At 32.9% G+C, this 19,686-nt stretch overlaps 1 protein-coding gene across 1 annotated transcript in view; it reads right to left on the bottom strand.

Moving 5' to 3' along the window:
- The window catches only part of LOC129960012 (uncharacterized), a 113,650-nt gene that overhangs the window by 13,500 nt on the left and 80,464 nt on the right, over positions 1 to 19,686 (bottom strand). Inside the window, exons 13-16 of the mRNA XM_056073011.1 lie at positions 13,536 to 13,620; positions 11,050 to 11,169; positions 7,775 to 8,140; positions 752 to 5,122 (exon numbers count right to left, since the gene is read on the bottom strand). Coding sequence (XP_055928986.1) covers positions 752 to 5,122; positions 7,775 to 8,140; positions 11,050 to 11,169; positions 13,536 to 13,620 — 4,942 coding nt within the window. The remainder of the gene's footprint in view (positions 1 to 751; positions 5,123 to 7,774; positions 8,141 to 11,049; positions 11,170 to 13,535; positions 13,621 to 19,686) is intronic.

Below are 19,686 nucleotides of genomic sequence, written 5' to 3' on the forward strand. Positions count from 1 at the left end.
TGGGTTTGATGCTGTTAGAAGGCTTAACCAGCCATGACAGAGAATGGGGGGGGGGGATAGACTCAACTTCATAAACCAATGAATTGTGTCAAACATAAACACCATGAAGCAAAATATGATTAACAAAGCAATAAAATGAACAAATTTATACAAAAAAGGTTTAAAATATTAAAAATATCATAGAATGATTACATAAAAGAAAAGCACATGTTCACACCCTCTCACTGTCCATTTCGGTTGGACACTAACTATGCTGCTGTAATAGAACTTAACACAAGATCAAATTTAGCAATAAATTCTGATTGAAAATATTTAAAACCTCTGAGTAAAGTGTCTGTTACGATTAACTCTAGTCTCTCCAACAATTATAAAAACACTCTTGAAATGAGAAGTTTCTAACCAGTTGCTTAACAAAAACTGATTTATACACCAAGCATTACACTCTTTTATCTTATAACTAAGTACACACAGTAATGGAAAGAAAAATGTATAATCAATTTCGGAATTCTTTTCTTACAACTAGAACTACTTTTACTAAACTAACTTCTCTTTACTACAAAATTTTCTGAATTGAATATAAAAAAATTTAACTAACAGCATTTAGGAATATTTAATAGAAGAAAGAAAATTACTGAAAGAAAAAAATTAGGTCAAAATGCATTATTCTGAAAGCAGATTATCGACAAATAAATCTATGAAGAATAACAAACAATAACATAAATGCCATTCCCAACACCTGATATATACTTACATCATTGAAAACCAAACCACAAGTTGAAATAAGAGATGTATATGAAACAGGACTTTCTTCCATCAAAAGTTCTTTTGTTCTTCTTTCTGAATTATAAGCCTCTGCAGTTCCTTCAGAGACACTAGCATTTTCAAGAAATTGCCTAGAAGTCTGTAAATGTTGTGGCTTAGAAAACAGATCAGAGGATGCAAGTTCTTCCACAGTATCCACTTCCATCATATGAATACTATCATCTGAACTCTCTTCATTAATAGTTTCCATATAATCAGATTCATTTGATGACAAACAATTAGGCATACCAGAGTCGTTTTTTTCATCTCCATCAAGGAAGCACTCAGGTTTACTACTTGAATCAAAATTTTGAGGATCTGAAGCATGTGTGTGGTTTAAGTTATTTTCACCATTTGAAATACAACTTTTTAATTCATTTTCTGTGTTATCTGTAATAGGCATATCATTACACTTAAATTCTTCAGTACTTATAACACTGCTTTCGAATTTAGACACAGATTTTTCTTTTGATGGTTGATTTGAGCAATTTTCATCTGGTGGCATATTACTTAGTTCAGATAAAGAAACTTTATTTTCTATGGAAGTTGGGGAAACAGGTGATAAAAATTCCTCTTTATCATCAATAGAAATAGGACTTTCAGATGGTGTATCTGGTGCCACTGATTCAGAAAAGAACGAAGGAATACTATCACATGAATCAGATGCATAAGAGCATTCAGAAATCATTGAAAATGAATCATCTGAAAGATTCAATTCCTCACCATGATTTGAAATGTCCGAAGAATCAGCAATAGACTTCAATTGAAGTGCAGCATGGCAACTAAATTTAATAGATTTTGAATTCACAATACTGCCTTCTGAATTAGCACACTGTTGCACAGCACTACATCCTGATACGACTGGTAGTTGAGGCACATTATTAAGTTTGGATTCAATAGGCACATGTAAAATATTCGGATCCAATACTAAGGACTGTTCTGCAACATTGTGCTTCGATTCCACGGTCTGCTCCACAACACTGCCTTCGAATTCCAAGGCCTGCTGCACAGTACTGGGTTCTGATTTGGAAGAGGGCAGAGCAACAGTGGAATCGGACTTAGCACATGGATGCACAACAGTGGATTGTGATAAGGCAGAGGGTTGCAAATTTATGGATTGCGATTGGGAAGACGGTTCCAAAATAGTGAATTCTAACTCGGCAGACTGTGGCTGAACGACAGTGGAATCTGTTTCAGCAGTAGGCTGCACAACAGAGGATTCCGATAAGGCAGGCGGCTGCACAACAGTGGATTTCGATTCTGTGGGTGGCTGTACAACACTGGATTCCGATTTTGTGGGTGGCTGCACAACACTCGATTCCGATAAGGCAGGCGGCTGCACAACAGTGGATTCAGATTCGACAGATGGCTGCACAACACTGGATTCCGATTTTGTGGGTGGCTGCACAACACTGGATTCCGATAAGGCAGGCGGCTGCACAACAGTGGATTCAGATTCGACAGATGGCTGCACAACAGTGGATTTCGATTCTGTGGGTGGCTGCACAACACTGGATTCCGATTTTGTGGGTGGCTGCACAACACTGGATTCCGATTTTGTGGGTGGCTGCACAACACTGGATTCCGATAAGGCAGGCGGCTGCACAACAGTGGATTCAGATTCGACAGATGGCTGCACAACAGTGGATTTCGATTCTGTGGGTGGCTGCACAACACTGGATTCCGATTTTGTGGGTGGCTGCACAACACTGGATTCCGATTTTGTGGGTAGCTGCACAACACTGGATTCCGAATCTGTGGGTGGCTGCACAACACTGGATTCCGATTCTGTGGGTGGCTGCACAACACTGGATTCCGATTCTGTGGGTGGCTGCACAACACTGGATTCCGATTCTGTGGGTGGCTGCACAACACTGGATTCCGATTCTGCGGGTCGCTGCACCACAATGGATTCCGATTCTGTGGTTGGCTGCACAACGGTGGATTCCGATTCTGTGGTTGGCTGCACAACGGTGGATTCCGATTCGGCCTTTGCTTGCACAACGGTTGATTCCGATTCGGCCTTTGCTTGCACAACGGTTGATTCCGATTCGGCCTTTGCTTGCACAACGGTGGATTCCGATTCGGCCTTTGCTTGCACAACGGTGGATTCCGATTCGGTCTTTGCTTGCACAACGGTGGATTCCGATTCGGCCTTTGCTTGCACAACGGTGGATTCCGATTCGGCCTTTGCTTGCACAACGGTGGATTCCGATTCGGCATAGGGCTGAACAGTGGATTTCGACACCATAGGTGGCAGCACAACTGCAGAATTCGACTCCATAGGTGGCAGCACAATTGTGGAATTGGACTCCATAGGTGGCAGCACAATTGTGGAATTGGACTCCATAGGTGGCAGCACAATTGTGGAATTGGACTCCATAGCTGGCAGCACAATTGTGGAATTGGACTTCATAGGTGGCAGCACAATTGTGGAATTGGACTCCATAGGTGGCAGCACAATTGTGGAATTGGACTCCATAGGCGGCAGCACCACAGTAGATTCCGACTCCATAGGCGGCAGCACCACAGTAGATTCCGACTCCATAGGCGGCAGCACCACAGTAGATTCCGACTCCATAGGCGGCAGCACCACAGTAGATTCCGACTCCATAGGCGGCAGCACCACAGTAGATTCCGACTCCATAGGCGGCAGCACCACAGTAGATTCCGACTCCATAGGCGGCAGCACTACAGTAGATTCCGACTCCATAGGCGGCAGCACTACAGTAGATTCCGACTCCATAGGCGGCAGCACTACAGTAGATTCCGACTCCATAATCGGCAGCACTACAGTAGATTCCGACTCCATAGGCGGCAGCTCAACAGTGGAATTCACCTCGGTAGGCGACAGCACAACAGTGGAATTCACCTCGGTAGGCGACAGCACAACAGTGGATTCCGATTCGGCAAGCGGCTCCACATCACTGGATTCTGATTCGGCAGGCGGCAGCACAACTGTGGAATCCGACTCTGCAGTCGGCAGCACAAAAGTGGATTCTGACTCGGCAGAGGGATGCATACCACTGGATTCTGATTCGGCAGAGGCATGCACACCACTGGATTTTGATTCGGCAGAGGCATGCACACCACTGGATTCTGATTTGGCAGAGGGATGGATACAAGTGGATTTTGACTCGGCAGAGGGATGGACACCACTCGATTCTGACTCGGCAGAGGGATAGACACCACTCGATTCTGACTCGGCAGAGGGATGGACACAAGTGGATTCTGACTCGGCAGAGGGATGGACACAAGTGGATTCTGACTCGGCAGAGGGATGGACACAAGTGGATTCTGACTCGGCAGAGGGATGGACACAAGTGGATTCTGACTCGGCAGAGGGATGGACACAAGTGGATTCTGACTCGGCAGAGGGATGGACACAAGTGCGTTCTGACTCGGCAGAGAGATGGACACAAGTGGGTTCTGACTCGGTAGAGAGAGGGACACAAGTGGGTTCTGATTCGGCAGAGAGAGGTGCACAAGTGGGTTCTGATTCGGCAGAGAGAGGTGCACAAGTGGGTTCTGATTCGGCAGAGGGAGGTGCACAAGTGGGTTCTGACTCGGCAGAGGGATGCACAACAACAATTTTCAAATTGGCAGAGGTATGCACAACAATGGATTCGGAATCGGCAGAGTGATCCACAACTCTGGATGCAGAATCGGCTACGGACTGCACAACACGGAGTTCAGAATCGGCTAAAGGCTGCACAACACTGGATTCCGATTCGGCTGTGGGTTGTACAAAACTGGATTCCAATTCCACTGTGGACTGCACAACACTGGATTCCGATTCGGCAGACGGCTGTACATTAGTGGATTCTGATTCGACAGACATCTGCATAGCACTGGATTTTGATTCAAGATGCTGCAAAGGCATAACGTTGCATACTGACTTTAATAATATCTTGGGCGCAACAGCACAATCTGATTTTGATTCAATACATTGGTGAACCTCAGGAATGAATTGTAATTTTGATTCACCACGCCAATACTGACTATTACTACAAACTGAGTCAACACAATTTTGAAGCAAAATATTACATTCTATATCAACAAAAGAAGCTGCATGAGAAGAAATCTCGGAGAAAGAATCTTCAATAACAGAATTACAAATGCGTGTTGCAACATCAGTGAGAGAGGGAGATGACCTGCTTAACTGTTCGAAAATTTTAAATTTTTCTTCGTTCTTATCCACATACATTAATTGCTCCTTTGGTATCGGCAGAGTAGTATTTAATAGTTCTTCGATTGGAAAATATATTTTTTCTTTCACATGATCAGAAGCAGAATCAATCAAAGAAACACTTGATATTTCCTAAAAAATTTAAACATTACAATTTCATAAATTAGCGAACATTTGTTTTTATACACATTAAAAAGCAAAAAATATTGACATCTTTCAGAAATATTTGCAATAAAATTAAAAAATGAGGGAAATGCAAGTTTGTTGATAAACAGAAACTAAAAAACTAAGGATTGGAAGAAGGTAGAATATTCTAAACTTATATACTTATTGAAACACAATAATTCGATTTCTTGAACAATATTTTATAAGATGTTAGGTGTTAAAATGAGAGATTTTACAAAATATACTTAAATTTCACTTTACTTCTAATACAAAGATCAATATTCAATTATCAGACTTTTATAAAATGTTCCTTTTTTTTGTTGTTGTTATTGTTATTAATATGAAAGTTATATACAAAAGTTGCACTTTTCTCACCAAAAGTTTCCTCATAATTAAAAACAGAATATTTTTTCATTTTAGGCAGGTTAAAGAACACACACACACAACAAAAAAAAAAAAGCAAATTGATTTTTTTTTATATAAATGCTTACTTCTTACGCCACCCATACAATTATAAAATACCCCCTTAATTTTAAAATCATTTTTATTTATATTTTCTGGGCTTTCAGCACACATTTGTGCTTTATAAATTATTTTTAAAAAAAATTGTTACTGTATAAGGAGTTTCACAAATAAAAATATTACACACATTTTAAGATAACTTTTATAATGTCCAATTTAATTGCAGGAAACAAAATAATGTTCATAGAGTATGCACACAAACATTTTAAATTTAAACAAAATGCAAAATAAGAGTTTGATTTTTATAAAAATTATTTGAACCTGCTTCATTATTCATTGATAAATGATTACATTGTTCACTGATAGATAATTATTTTTATTTTTCACTTCTTAATTCACATTCTTCTCTATAGCATGTATTTCTATAATAAAATTTTTCGAATTATATTATAGAAATATTATATTCTATAATATAGTCTAAATATTATACTCTATAATATAGTCTAAATATTATACTCTAAAACTATTGTTTCATTTCTATTTCATAATTTTGCTTTTCATTTATTTAAGATTCCTATAAGCGGCTGATCGGTTCACACGTCATTTGGTCACTATCTTAAAGCTCGTGCAAGTTTTCGTTCGATACTGATTGAACTTTCGATACTTATAGAGTTTTCGATACTGACTGAATCTTTGATTCTGATCAATCATGTCATCGAGAAGAAATCTATTAATATCTGTCTATTGAATTCGGAGGCATCAATTTGGAAGCACGTCAAGAAGAGCATATGTACTAATGGATTTAATGATATTTATTCCAGGCTGTACATGAATGGAATATACACTGGGAAATTTACGTTCCTAACCGTTTTCACTTTGTTTCAGGTGCTTCTATATAATTTCAAATATACATAATTTTTCAGTTTAAGTAATATTTTTTCTAAGTAATGTAGCAGTTGCATTACTCTATCTTCTCTTTTGGTAAATAGATGGCGATACCTGATTAGTTACGAATCCCATAGTGCATTGCGATTGTAAATAATGAGATGATATGCTGTTCTGTTAAGGTGTGCGCGTTAATATCTTGTCTTTCATGTTTGTTTGTGTGAAATGTGATCATTAAAGAAATGTTCCCGAAAAGATACGTCCTCTTGCTTCCATTGCATGGATCATAATGATCTTCATTCCATTACAGAAATAATTTTTCAGTTTAAGTAATTTTTTGAAGTAATATTTTTTCTTTATAATTCTAAGAATATTACTTCATGTTTATTTTCAATGTTAGATCGATTCACCTGATATTTGATAACTATTTAAATTGTGTGTGTGTATGAAGGAGGAAACGGACTGAGATTTAAAAAAAAAAAAAACATTAAATAACTTTTTAAAAATTACTCCATTATTGAAGATATGGAGCTTATGAGAATATTATATATGTTTATATATTTATGAAAAAAAAATATTATTTTGATATATATATATTATGATTTACTAGTATTTATATTTTTATGATAAATGCAAGCATAGATAAAATTAAATGCTGTTACAACTCTCTAGGAAATTATTTTAATATCATTATAATTTAATTATTTTAATGAGAGGAAAATAATGATTACTTTTATCAAATAAATAAAAATTAGCAAAAGCACCTGAAAATTCCTCTTTTTAGAGAGTTTCTGATAAATCATTATGTTAAGGAAGGTTAAAAATAAATTTATTATTGCAATTAATATATAATAAAATAGCGATATATTGAGAAATATCGATCTTGAATAATGTATCGCGCCCATGCAATTCGATAAGCGCCAGACCAGTTCTAATTCCAATATGTTTTAAATAGAACTGATGTTGTAACATTGAATATCCATAGGCACATTAGAAAATTCGTTTAAATACATTCTAAATAAATCTTAAGCCCAGAAATTTTAATTATCTAGTATAGCATTAAAAATACTTCATTAGAAATTTAACAAGTTACACGTTTAAATAGTTCTTTGGAGAAAGTTAGGGCATTAATATGTGCCAAAATTAGCTGTTTGTTTTCAAAAGTTGAAGTAATTCCATAAGAAATTATACAAAACAAAAAATTGCATATTTATTCCAGAAAAAAAAATATAATTTATACCAATAAAAAAAAAATGTTCTCTAATTTGTTACCTCATTTTCAATTGACCCATCAAGTCTTCTCTTCTTCAAATTGAGCACAACAGGAGTATTTTCTGTATTCATTTCAGAAGTACCTATTGCAATTACTGATTCAAGAAGATTATTCATTAAATCTATTAATTCTGGTTCATAATAACAAAAGTCCATTGATTTTTTGACTTTAACAATATTTGATGTAACCACATTGTGCAGATTAAATGATGAATTATATTCACAATATTTGGCAAATTTGTCCATTACCAGTTCTACAACATCCACTACATTTTCGAGAACTGTAGAAACTTCAGAATTTAACACATTGTCAAAAGGTATCCTTCCATCCTGATCTAAACAGACGATTTCAGTTTCAAATAAAACCTGAAACAAAATAGCACAAAGAGGAAAAATTATTGAAAATATGATGCACTCATAAATCAATGATTTCTCAGAGATAAATTATCTCATTATATTACAGTTTAATGATAGTGTTTTTTCATATACTATTATATCAGTTTTATAAACAAAAATAATCTGCTCTTAATACTACACATAATTTCCAAACAATTGTACATAAATTTTAGACTGAAGAAAGGAAGATAATACAATGATAAGAATTCCCATTTTTTTAAAATGTAACATTAAGAAAGTAAACATCAGTAATATACTGATTAACAATCCTTATTTACATTTATATGCAATTCAGTCAATACGGATGAAGAGGTAACAATGTTGAATCATATATTACTTTATCAATAGCTTATGACATACCTTTTGCTCATCAAATGCGTAATGCTACAAACTAGCTAGACATTTGTTATTCAGAGTATTAAGTTCATTTGTTATTCAGACATTAAAAGTCTGGGGAAAATATTTAATCAAACCTCAGTTTTTTCAGGGCACTGCAGAAGATCTTTTTATTATTGTTATAGCACTCTCAGGAGTTTAAATATTGCAAAAAGCTTTCAAGACTGTTCTAATTTTGAAAAAATAAATATTACTGGCAAGACAAATTTGAAGACAGGTGGGTTTTTTAATTGAAGTTTTGTTAACTGCAATCCTCTAGTCTTGAAACTGACACTTGGAGAACAAAGAAAAACAAAAATTAAAATGTGCATTGATATGTTTTATCTACCAGTAGGGTTATCAAAACTTGCAACTTTTAAAGGATGGCAGATTAAATAAACTTTTAATGCAAACATTTAATCACCTAATTAAAATAATTTTTCTATTCTTAATAGTTAGAGAGTTATAAGGATATGAAAATTTTAACTTATCACTATTTTCTTCACTTTTAAGTTGGACAGCCCATTAACAAACTCGTTAAAGCATTTATCCCTCCTACAACAAATCCTTTGCCAGTTCATATTTGAAGAAAAGTACTCTAATTTCAGTTCACAAATTAACATAGGCGAAATATATATAAGCTTAGGGTTTAGTTAAGCTAACTGTATAAATAAGCAAATATAAATTTCTGGGTGAAAGGGGATTTGAGGATTCAGGGAACATGACTGGAGAATATATGCAGAAATTTTTCAGGAAATGATTTTCATGAAACCCAATGCATTAAGTAGATTTCTTAAAACGTCCATTCGACTTTCTAACCTGATGTTTCTTATTTGTCAAGTACTCGGGAAAAAAATTCGTATTCCTGCTCTAACCCTGTTAGACAGTTTCGAGGATGAAACATGGAAATTCATTGTTAAAACCTCATTTTCATTCATAAGTTTATCAAGGTTCAATTATGTAATTTTTAATCCTAGATTGATAACATCACTTGTGTACCTCTTCACTAGAAACATGGAATCAATTTGACTCCCTATCTAAAATTAGTCTATATTGAAGTGTTTATATATGTAAACAAAGAAAAGTTTTCATTTATTAAAAAACAAACAAATGTTATCCAAAGTATGTTTTTACAAAACATACTTTGTATCAATTATATATTGCAAATTTCTTTAAATGAAAGAGTTCAAAGAATCACATTTTTAGCTATGAAACCATAGAAAAAGATACAAAACTGAACTCACCAATTTTAAAGCAAAAGCAAATATACAACAAAATATATTTTAAATAAAATAAGTATTTTTAAAACAAATCAAGCACTACAAATATATTATGATTGGCTATTTAAATTAAAAAGATTAAATGTTCATAAAACCTTTCAATAAACTTTAAAGAAAATAAAGTTAAAAGAATTAAAGCAATGCCGCGTAATATAATGCAAGATAAGTATGTAAAACCATTAACATATAATGTAAATAAAGTGATAAAATTAAAAATCTTTACAATTTAAGGAATTAAATTGTCAAGATTAATAAGAGAATGCAAAATTTGTAAGGGAAAACCTTTGCCTATTTTTTTAAAGTATTACATATAGCTAATAAGTCACACCTATTCCTTTTGAACAATGGATGGAAGCAAAAAGTCAAAGTGAAAACAACCTACATCCTCTATTGCAAACACTGAGAACTTAAAACATAGCATTTTCAAAAATACAACTGATCTAAAAATGGCAGATAATATACGGAGGATAATATTGGTTCTTAACTTTCTTGATGTCTGTAGATAGCAAAACTAGAAAGAGGAATTTTTCCCAACCTAGAAGTGGCAGGATCTTAGTTCAAGTGGCTTTACATTATATGATTCAAAATAATTCCACATTATTTTCCAGGAAAAAATAACTTTTTACAAAGAGAATATAGATATTCTTTATTTTTAAATATATATTTATTTTTATTCGCTAATTATTTTTTGATTTAGTAAAGTCAAAATGGTTTGGCAATATTGCAACAGAAATAGAAATGCTCTCCTGATGAACCCTGCAAAAATATTAAGCTTTGATAAAAAAAAAAAAAAAACATATATATAATTTTCACAGATTTTGCAAACTCTGAGCAAACTATACACTAAACAGTAAAACAGCCACATAAACCAGTTAAACAAAAAATATTAAACACTCTTCCTTATTAAAACAATGTATACCTTCACAGTGCTGACTTTTAGACTAATATAATTGAAATTGTGCTATACTGGGATGTCTGAAATAGGCATAAAGAGCAATAATAATAATAAATAAAATACAAATCCAGTAAAATAATTTCAACAAACAATTCTTACCATTTTCTTAAAACACAGTTTTAAAATTTAATTTGTGCGACAATGAATTCAAATAAATATCAAGACACAATATTTTCCATGTTTAATACTGCCTTGTTTCAAAGGATCATTAAATCAACGAAATTAGTTTTAATGACTTAACTTACTGCACAAGAAAAAGAAATTCTTACATATGTATCAAAAGATGGCTGTTTTATTTCATCACAGGAACAATAAAAAAAGTTGGCGGACACTGTACCAGTAATATCAGCTATTGCTTGCACATCAATTATATCTGAAATAGCAGAACACTGAAAGAAGATGATTAACGATTAGGAAAAAAAATAATAGCTACCAGTTAAGAAAAGAAAATAATAGCAAATTGATTTATATTATATATATAAGGTAAGGCAGAACTAGAAAACAATCATTACAAGAAAAAACTGGTGAAGCCTTAATGAACTTTAAAAGCATAAGCTTCAGTTAACATTTTAGAGAAAGCATAAAATTTCCTTATTTTTTGCAAAATTATTTTTTTTAAGTTGTAACAACACTTAGAAAATGTGAAACCAAAACTTTTGTAAGAATCACTGTTTGTTCTCAACCTTAGTTATATGCAAGATAAATTGCTAAGTTATATGATTTTTGGATCTGCAAGTGCTAAAATGATTGCAAAGGAATTTCTTTTTTCTTTTTAAAATTTACTTCTGAGAAATAGCTGTACACTATGAATTATTCATATTATAATCATATATATATTACAGCTTGATAATTGGGAACAAATTTTAATGTAATAAAAACAAAGGTAATTATGAATAAATTTTAAAGTAAAAAATATTTTTAGGTATTAAAAATAAATTATATGATGAAAGTCATTTAAATCTACTAACTCAGTAACATTTTGTTTTTGTCAGCAAAATTTATTCCTACATGTCCAATAAATCACTAGTATTTTTTTAAAATTTACCATGTAATCTAAAAAGATGCATATTACTTTTTATGGAAAATAGATGATGGCTGATAATGATTTGAAGATATTTGACCTCATGTAAAGAAGATATCACATAAACTGATGATCAGGAAGAATAAAAAGTGATAATGATGTAGAAAACTGAAGGCAACGATAGAGATTTAAAGGCTTCAGAAATGGAGAAAGTATCTTGTCTTGTATCATTCATGGCTGATTTTTCAACAAATATATCTAGTTTGGTCAATAACTTTGAAGATGACAGAATGAAGATTCATCATTCATATATCTATAGAAATGATGTAATTTAATGATGTTGAACTTTAAAAGAGATCTGAAGAGCCCGAATTGAGCTAAATCAAAATTTGTTTTTGTGGCAAATAACACAATTGAGATTTCCAAGAGTTAGTTAAAAGCAATACTTCCAGAATTTATCATTGATATAAATATCACGAAAAATGTCTTTGCTTTTCGAGATAATGTAAATGTCATAGAAAACTGAGTTAATTATGGATTGAATGATCTACTTGAAATGGAAGTTTTATTATTAACTATTATGTTGAAATACTAGTGTGTTTTTTTAAAAATTTCAAATATGTTTCCGAGTTTTAAATAATTTTCTCTAATGTATCGTAACATTCACACATTTCTGTTTTTATAAATATTTGTTTCTCAAATTTCCTAACAAATTTTGAGATTGAATAATCATAAATTATTCCAAATTTGAGGTATAAAATTAATTATAATAGTTTGCACGGAACATTCCATAAAACAAAAGCATTTTGCAGAAAAACAAACAAAATACAATATTTTGAGGTAGCTGGGAACATGCAGCAAAATATTCTAATTTCTCGTTATTTCAAATGTACGGTTTTCAAATAAATTTACTACTGAGATCAGCAGCTGAAACACATAGTCTCAAGGTTAACTGAGAATGTTTCTGTAAATCAGAAAGTATAATAAATAAATCTGTTAGGGAAAGCGAGCATTGCTTAATAAAGCTCTGCAGAATATGATTATATATTTACTAACGATAAGCATCTCTTCTCTATCATAATTCTTCACCTTAAAATGAGAATACAATATCAATGAATTTCTTTCTCCAATTACTCCAACTGACCCTTCAAATATTAAAAAGTAATGTTTCTGCATATATTAATACAACTACTATATGTAAAAAGATATAAAAACTTGATTTCTTATTATTTAATTAAAATTACATTCAAGTCAGTGCATTTAAAAAAGGTAATTCTTAAAACGTTTTAATTTAAAAAGGTTGGATCTCTTATTCACTAAAATCTTCCAATCAATACAAATTTAAGTTGGCTAATATCTTCAAAAAACAGTATCTCACTGCTCAAATGCATATTTTACCTTTAAATTGCTCAGACTTAATCAGGCATTCTATTTTGTTCCGCTATTTTAGTACTTTTAAAAAGGCTAGTCACATTAAAACAGGCAATGAAAAGGAAAGTGCATATTTCTAATTGAAAATAAAAGAAATCTATAAACACCTTTCGTATTAATGATATATAAATAATTTAATAAGATATTATATGTATTCGTTAAATTCACATTTGTAACAGCCACAAATTACATATGAACTAAGGATGCAAAGAGATGAAAATGATGTATACAATTTAAAAATCGTAATAATGATGCAATTTAATGAAAACTAATTTGATACAATTTTAGTATACAAACACTTACTGTTATAGATCCAAAAGTATCAGCAATATTCTGAGCTGGAAATTCTTCAGTTCCACACTCTTTTGCAAAAGTAGAACCTTTGAAACTAAAAACAAGAAGTTTTATAAGCATACTGATGAGAAGTTTGAAGTTCTTTTTCTTCTATTACAAGCTACTACCTGTACGGCATTTTTATATGTCACTGAAAAATAATTTAAATGTTTCTATTAAAGATAGAGTTGCCGCTGAAATTTGGAAAATTCCCTGTATGTATATATGCCCCCACGGTATAAGAAGAAAACACAAGGGCATCTGGGCTAGTTAGAAAGAATCATGCTATTTAGTTATAATAACTATCACAATATTATCCGTTTAGTGATTACTTAAAAAACCATTATCAAAACAAAATTTAAAAAGAACTTTAACTAAAAATTTATATAACAGAAAATCAATATAAGTTGATTTTTCATTTCTCGATTTCATCCCCCCCCTTTTGTAACAATTTAATTTGTAAAGCTACTTAACAATTGTTGGACTTTTTGTTTTCCCATAACATTTTTCTGCTTTTCTAAAGCTTTATAATTCCTCCCATGTGCTAATTCTGCATACTGAAAACAATGAATCTTTTGAAATCGGAATATTCAAAACACCTCCATAAAAGTTCATGATCTCATACACAGACCAATTAAAGAATATGCTTTCAGATTTTGAACAGAAAAAAAATTGAAGCAAATCAACCATTCGTTTTTCAAATAATACTGTTCTTCAATAAATGTGGATTTAAACAAGATGCAGCTTTTAAAATAGCAAATGTTTTAGACATTTATATAAATAACTTTTTAACAGTATTCTTCAAAAATATAAACAAGGTGGCCAGCAATTTCTGCTGTTTGAAATATCCCCGACATTTCCAGGTTTTTAAGGAAATTTACCTGACTTTTTTTTTCGGATGTTTCTAGAATCTTCAGAATGATGAGTCTCTCTCTCTCTCTTTTTTTTTTTTTTTTTTTTGCAAATATTGTAGGGCACGCCAATTTCGGGAACCCCGCTTGCCTAAAGGAGAGTGTGGGGAAGTGCGAGGTTGAAGGGAGCGATCGGTCTAAAACCGAAGAGGAGAATGGTGCTCTGGTAGAGTGTTTGTGTTTCTTTTCGTATTTTATGTTTTATTTTCGTGCTGTGTCCCGTATCAATATGTGAATAAACATTTGGGACTAAATTTGGAAGTGATCACTGTCTCTACCGGTCACACTAAAGAAACCCCACGCAAAGATGGGTTTTTACATTGGTGGCAGTTACATGGGATGTGAGCAGAGACAAATCACGGAATAAGTGACCAGTGATCACAGCAGGGTGATCATCGTAACCATAAGGTCACCAGACTGGAATTCTTGAATCTTCAGAGACTGTTTCTCGAGGATTCGATGGATATTACGATCAGAACCTGACTCCAGGGGAAAAGCAAAAGGCCTTCCGAATGTTTCTATTTAGAATCGAAAGTTCTTGCGTTCACCAATGTTTTAAAGTTCCTGCAGCCATCAATATTCACCCAAATCTTCGATTACATCCTGTGTGTAATTAAAATAGCGGTTCATCGTCTTCTAAGCCACGCCAGGTACAATGTGAAAGGATACGTCCGATTAAATTAAGTAAATTAATTTTGCTATCTCCAGGAACAAATCGTAAGTATTGTAAACTTTTCAACAATTCGTATTCCAAGTAGTTAAAAATAAAATACTTTCGAGACATCTTCAATAGAAATAATTGGAAATTTAAGATGTTAAAGAAAAAAAAAATGTAGATTGAAATGCTGTTCATCTGTTATTGTTTCGTTTCGGTTTCAAAATATTTTTAAATCTCTAATTTGTTAATGCTAAAATTAAACTTAAATCATCCACCGAAATTTTCATTGTATACTCATGGTTTGTCAATATTTTATGTATAATATGTTTGTTATTTTAATGAAAACGAAAGTAATGCCAGACAACATCTGGATTCATTCTGTCTTCAGCCGGCGCCGATGCATTTTTTTTTTTTTTTTTTTTAATTTTGTTTTGGTGGTGAAATACTGCATATACTTTTTCTTCTAATTGTTTTCTTGATTTATTATTGTAAATTGTAGGTGTTATCAAATGGTAATTTTGAATGCATCAGCGTAGTTCTATTTAATTTCCGGTATCATGCTTAAAGGTTTAATATATTATATATATATATATATATTACTTGTTCTTTATGAGGTTAAGAATGCAATATTTTATTTTTGGATATATCATTGAAAACTCTTTTGCGGTTAGACGTAATAAGTATTTCTCTTTAGGTATAATATACCTATGTTGGTATTAAAAATAAAGTGTGTGATACGACCCCTTTTATTTTTGTTTTAAAAAAGGCCTTGGTTATACATAACTTTATATATATATATATATATATATATATATATATATATATATATATATATATATATATATATATATATATATTCTTTTGAACTTTTATACATATATACAAATTAAGTATATCGCTACTTTTTTTTTTTTTTTTTTTTGCAAACATTTTTTCTTTCAAGTATTATATCTAATTTTGATTTGAATTATTGTAAGGCAATTTGGCATTAGGTTCAGCTTGGAAAATGTCTTTCTTAAATAAAAGTAAAAAGGCAGACTTAATCTGTGTAGCACCAGAATTTGGTGAGTCACCAGATGAAACTATGTCTAAAGCAACTCTCAAAAGAATTCATTTTAGCTAGTAAGCGTTATAAAGAGGAAAAAGAATATTTAGAGGTTATTGTAAATAAAAGATTGGCGCAGTAACAAAAACTTGAAAACGAAAATAAACTAAGAAAAGAAAGGGAAGGGAATTTCAGTTACAGGCAGAAAGGGAAGGGGGAAAATTTGCGCTCGAAAAACTTCATCTAGAACAGGGGTTGGCAACCTATTGAAACGGAAGAGCCAAAAGCAACAATTTATAAAAAATTTCAATTTTTAAAGAGCCACTAAAAATTTTCGATTTAATATTATAGTATTTGCTTATATAAATTTAATTTTTGATTTAAAATAAATAGCTTTAAATACGGAATAATCTTTACTCATATAAAAACACAAATATAAATAGTTACATCAGTGGGAGAATTGGTTTTGCATGCCTTTTGAAAGTTTGATTTAATATGGCTTATAGCTTGTTGTTTTAAGTTTCAAGCACGATTCTCGATTTTTATTTGTTAGTTGACTTCTAAATTTACTTATTATTATATTCATGCATTAGAACGCCTGCTCACACGAATGTGTCGACCCAAAGATCGTCAGCATTCTATAGGCCAACTTCTTCACCTCACTGTGGCATTCTGGAAGACTATTCTATGCGTCGAATATGAGGGCCTCAACGCGGAATTTCTTTTAGAGCTGTCCACTTGTTTTGCGCGAACTACATACATTTCTGGATCTCCAACTCTTCCAATTTCCTCTTGAGTTCTGTGAACTTGCCACTTCACAAGTCTTTGGTTTTCAAATCCAGCAATTGCATTTGAAGCGATCTAGCATCAATTCCAAATGGCTCAATGTTGATCTCATTTGTATTTATGATGAGAGGATTTACTATGAGCGCGAGAGTACTTTTGTTTGTTTCGAATTGCTCTCTCTCAGCGAATCGATCCTTCGTATTTTTGCTGAAGTAATTCGTGTCAATATTGCATTGGTCTCATCGCGATATTGCTCCAGATTTTTAAAATGAGATAATTTATCGCTCTCCATGTCTTCAACAATAGACAGAAATGAAATGCAATTGGCTGAAAGATAAACATTGTCACGGTGTCTCATCTCTAAAAACAAAACAATAGTTCAAATTTATCTCATTACGGTCATGTTAAGCGTAGCGATTTGTAATTAATGATTATGTTAATAGAAGCTGTTGAGAGATTAGGTACTTAAAAATATATTTCTTTATTTTTTAAGGGTTTTGATAATAAATTATTAATTTTTCATATGGATCTTGAGAGCCGCAACTTTACATTAAAAGAGCCGCAGGTTGCCGACCCCTGGTCTAGAAGTAGAATTATCCAAGAGCAATCAAAATTTGGTTCAAAATTCAAAATAGTAAACAAGCTCTGCGTGTAAAATCATCAGATGAAATAGTTAGAATGGTTAGGCTCTTAATAGTTAAAGTTCCTAGTATGTCAGATGGATGAAACTATTCTTTTTTCAAGTTCAGAAAAGGCATTTGTAAACGAAAATGTTAGTGATGAATTTAAACCAAAAGTGTTGCTTTGTTTATTAGGGGATAAAGTATCTAATTTGTTAGTTAACATAGAAGAAGGGGAATCTTTGAAGAAAATAGTATTACAGGAGTATGAATATGAACCTTCTCCAAAATTGTGTTTAGAAAGTTTTCTCAATTTGCTTATCGGTTAACATCCATGTGGATGTATTATTGCAAATCAAGGAGTGCAAGTGATTTTGAGACGGTGAATCAACTCATTGTAGCGGATAAAATGTTCCAAACATTGGATCCCGAAACGGCAACCCATATAGGTGTGCTTCAGGGGAAAAGTTGGTTTAAGCCAAAAAAGAATTGGGTAAGCATTGTGATGTATTCTATGCATCCAAGTGTAAATCCTATGATGGGACGGTGAGAGCCAAATGGAATGATTCTGATAAAAAAGGTTTTCATGGTAATTGGGGAAAACAAAAGTTCAATGAGAAAAAAAAAAAAAAAAAGATAATAGTAACTTTTACCCTAAGAAAAATTTTGAAAAATAAAAAAAATCACAGAAATTAGAAAACTGACATGTTACGTTTGCGGCTCCGATAGACATTTTAGGCGGGATTGTCCGAAAATTAAGGGAGCAGACTATAAAAAGATAAATGTAAACAATGTTTCCGCTGAGGGAGAAGAATCAGAATCAAAAGGTGAAACAGTAGCTGCTTGGGTAGATTTACTTGGTAAAACTATTCATAGGCAGGCTATTGAAAACCAACTTAGTAAGCTGGAAAAGGCATCTATCAATGTAGCTGGGAAACTTGCTGAATCATTAGTGGATTCTGGTACGGAAATTACAGTTGTCAAATGGGACTTGGTTCCTGACATTTCAGTCGAAGGAGCGTTTACAATATACTTGAAGGGTATTTTTGGTCCAGCGGTTAAATGTCCTTTGGTGTGCGTTCCGTTAAGTCTTGCTACTGGTGGCAGAGGTTTTAGTGGAGGTTGTGTTACTTCCACCGGATGTTCTAAACATGCTGGGAGGGGCCCGGAGTGAAGGAAATTCACTGGCTCAGAACTCTCAGGACCTGAGGGGTGACTCAGGAAATTTTGATGGAACCGAGGTTTCATCCGGAGTTCTGCAGCAAAAAGCACAGGATAACATTATTTTTGAGGAATTTCAAAGGGAAATTACTTCATGCAGTAATGAAGTGGGGACTGTTGATACTTAAAAATGAGGAAGTAACCAATGAGACAGGCAAGGGAAGCATGGTGGCTAATACTTTTCGCTCTGAGCAGGAGCAGTGTGCCGAGTTAGGAATATCTTGGAAGCATGCTAAAGGCAAAGGTAACTACTCTGAGGTACACGGTTATTTATTTATTTCACAGAGACAAAATACTCAGGGAGAGTATTGGGCAATTGGTAATTACAAAACGTAGACGAAGTGAGGTACTGAAACTTGCTCATACCTCAGTGTTTAGTTGTCATATGAGTCCTAAAAAGACTCTAGAACGAATCAAGTATTCATTCTTCTGGGAAGGTATGAGGACTGATGTCAAAAAATTTTGCGACTTGTGTAAAGAGTGTCAACTTACTCAAACTGTTAAAACTAGTGACAGACAGAGCTGGCCTGGGGGGCCATTTGGGGCTCTATTTTTTTTTTCTGTGTGTGTGTGAAAAAAAAAAATACAAACACGAACATGTTATTAATACATGTTTTTTGTTGTTGTTGTTAATACATCAACTACTGTTTTTGCTATTACTGTATTGTTTTTGCTATTAATTACTTCAGGAAAATAACATTTTTTGCAATTTTTTTTCGATGTTTAGTATAACAAGTGCATTTAAGCGTTATGTACATATGCTCGACCGAAGACAATTCTTTGTTATTTTTAATTTGCTGAAAAGGCGCTCAGCACTTACTATAGTAACTGGCAACGTAGAGAAAAGTTTTAACACAGTTAAAACATTTAGAAATAACTC

This window comes from Argiope bruennichi, chromosome X2 (genome assembly GCF_947563725.1).
Source record: "Argiope bruennichi chromosome X2, qqArgBrue1.1, whole genome shotgun sequence".
Taxonomy (NCBI): Eukaryota; Metazoa; Arthropoda; class Arachnida; order Araneae; family Araneidae; genus Argiope; species Argiope bruennichi.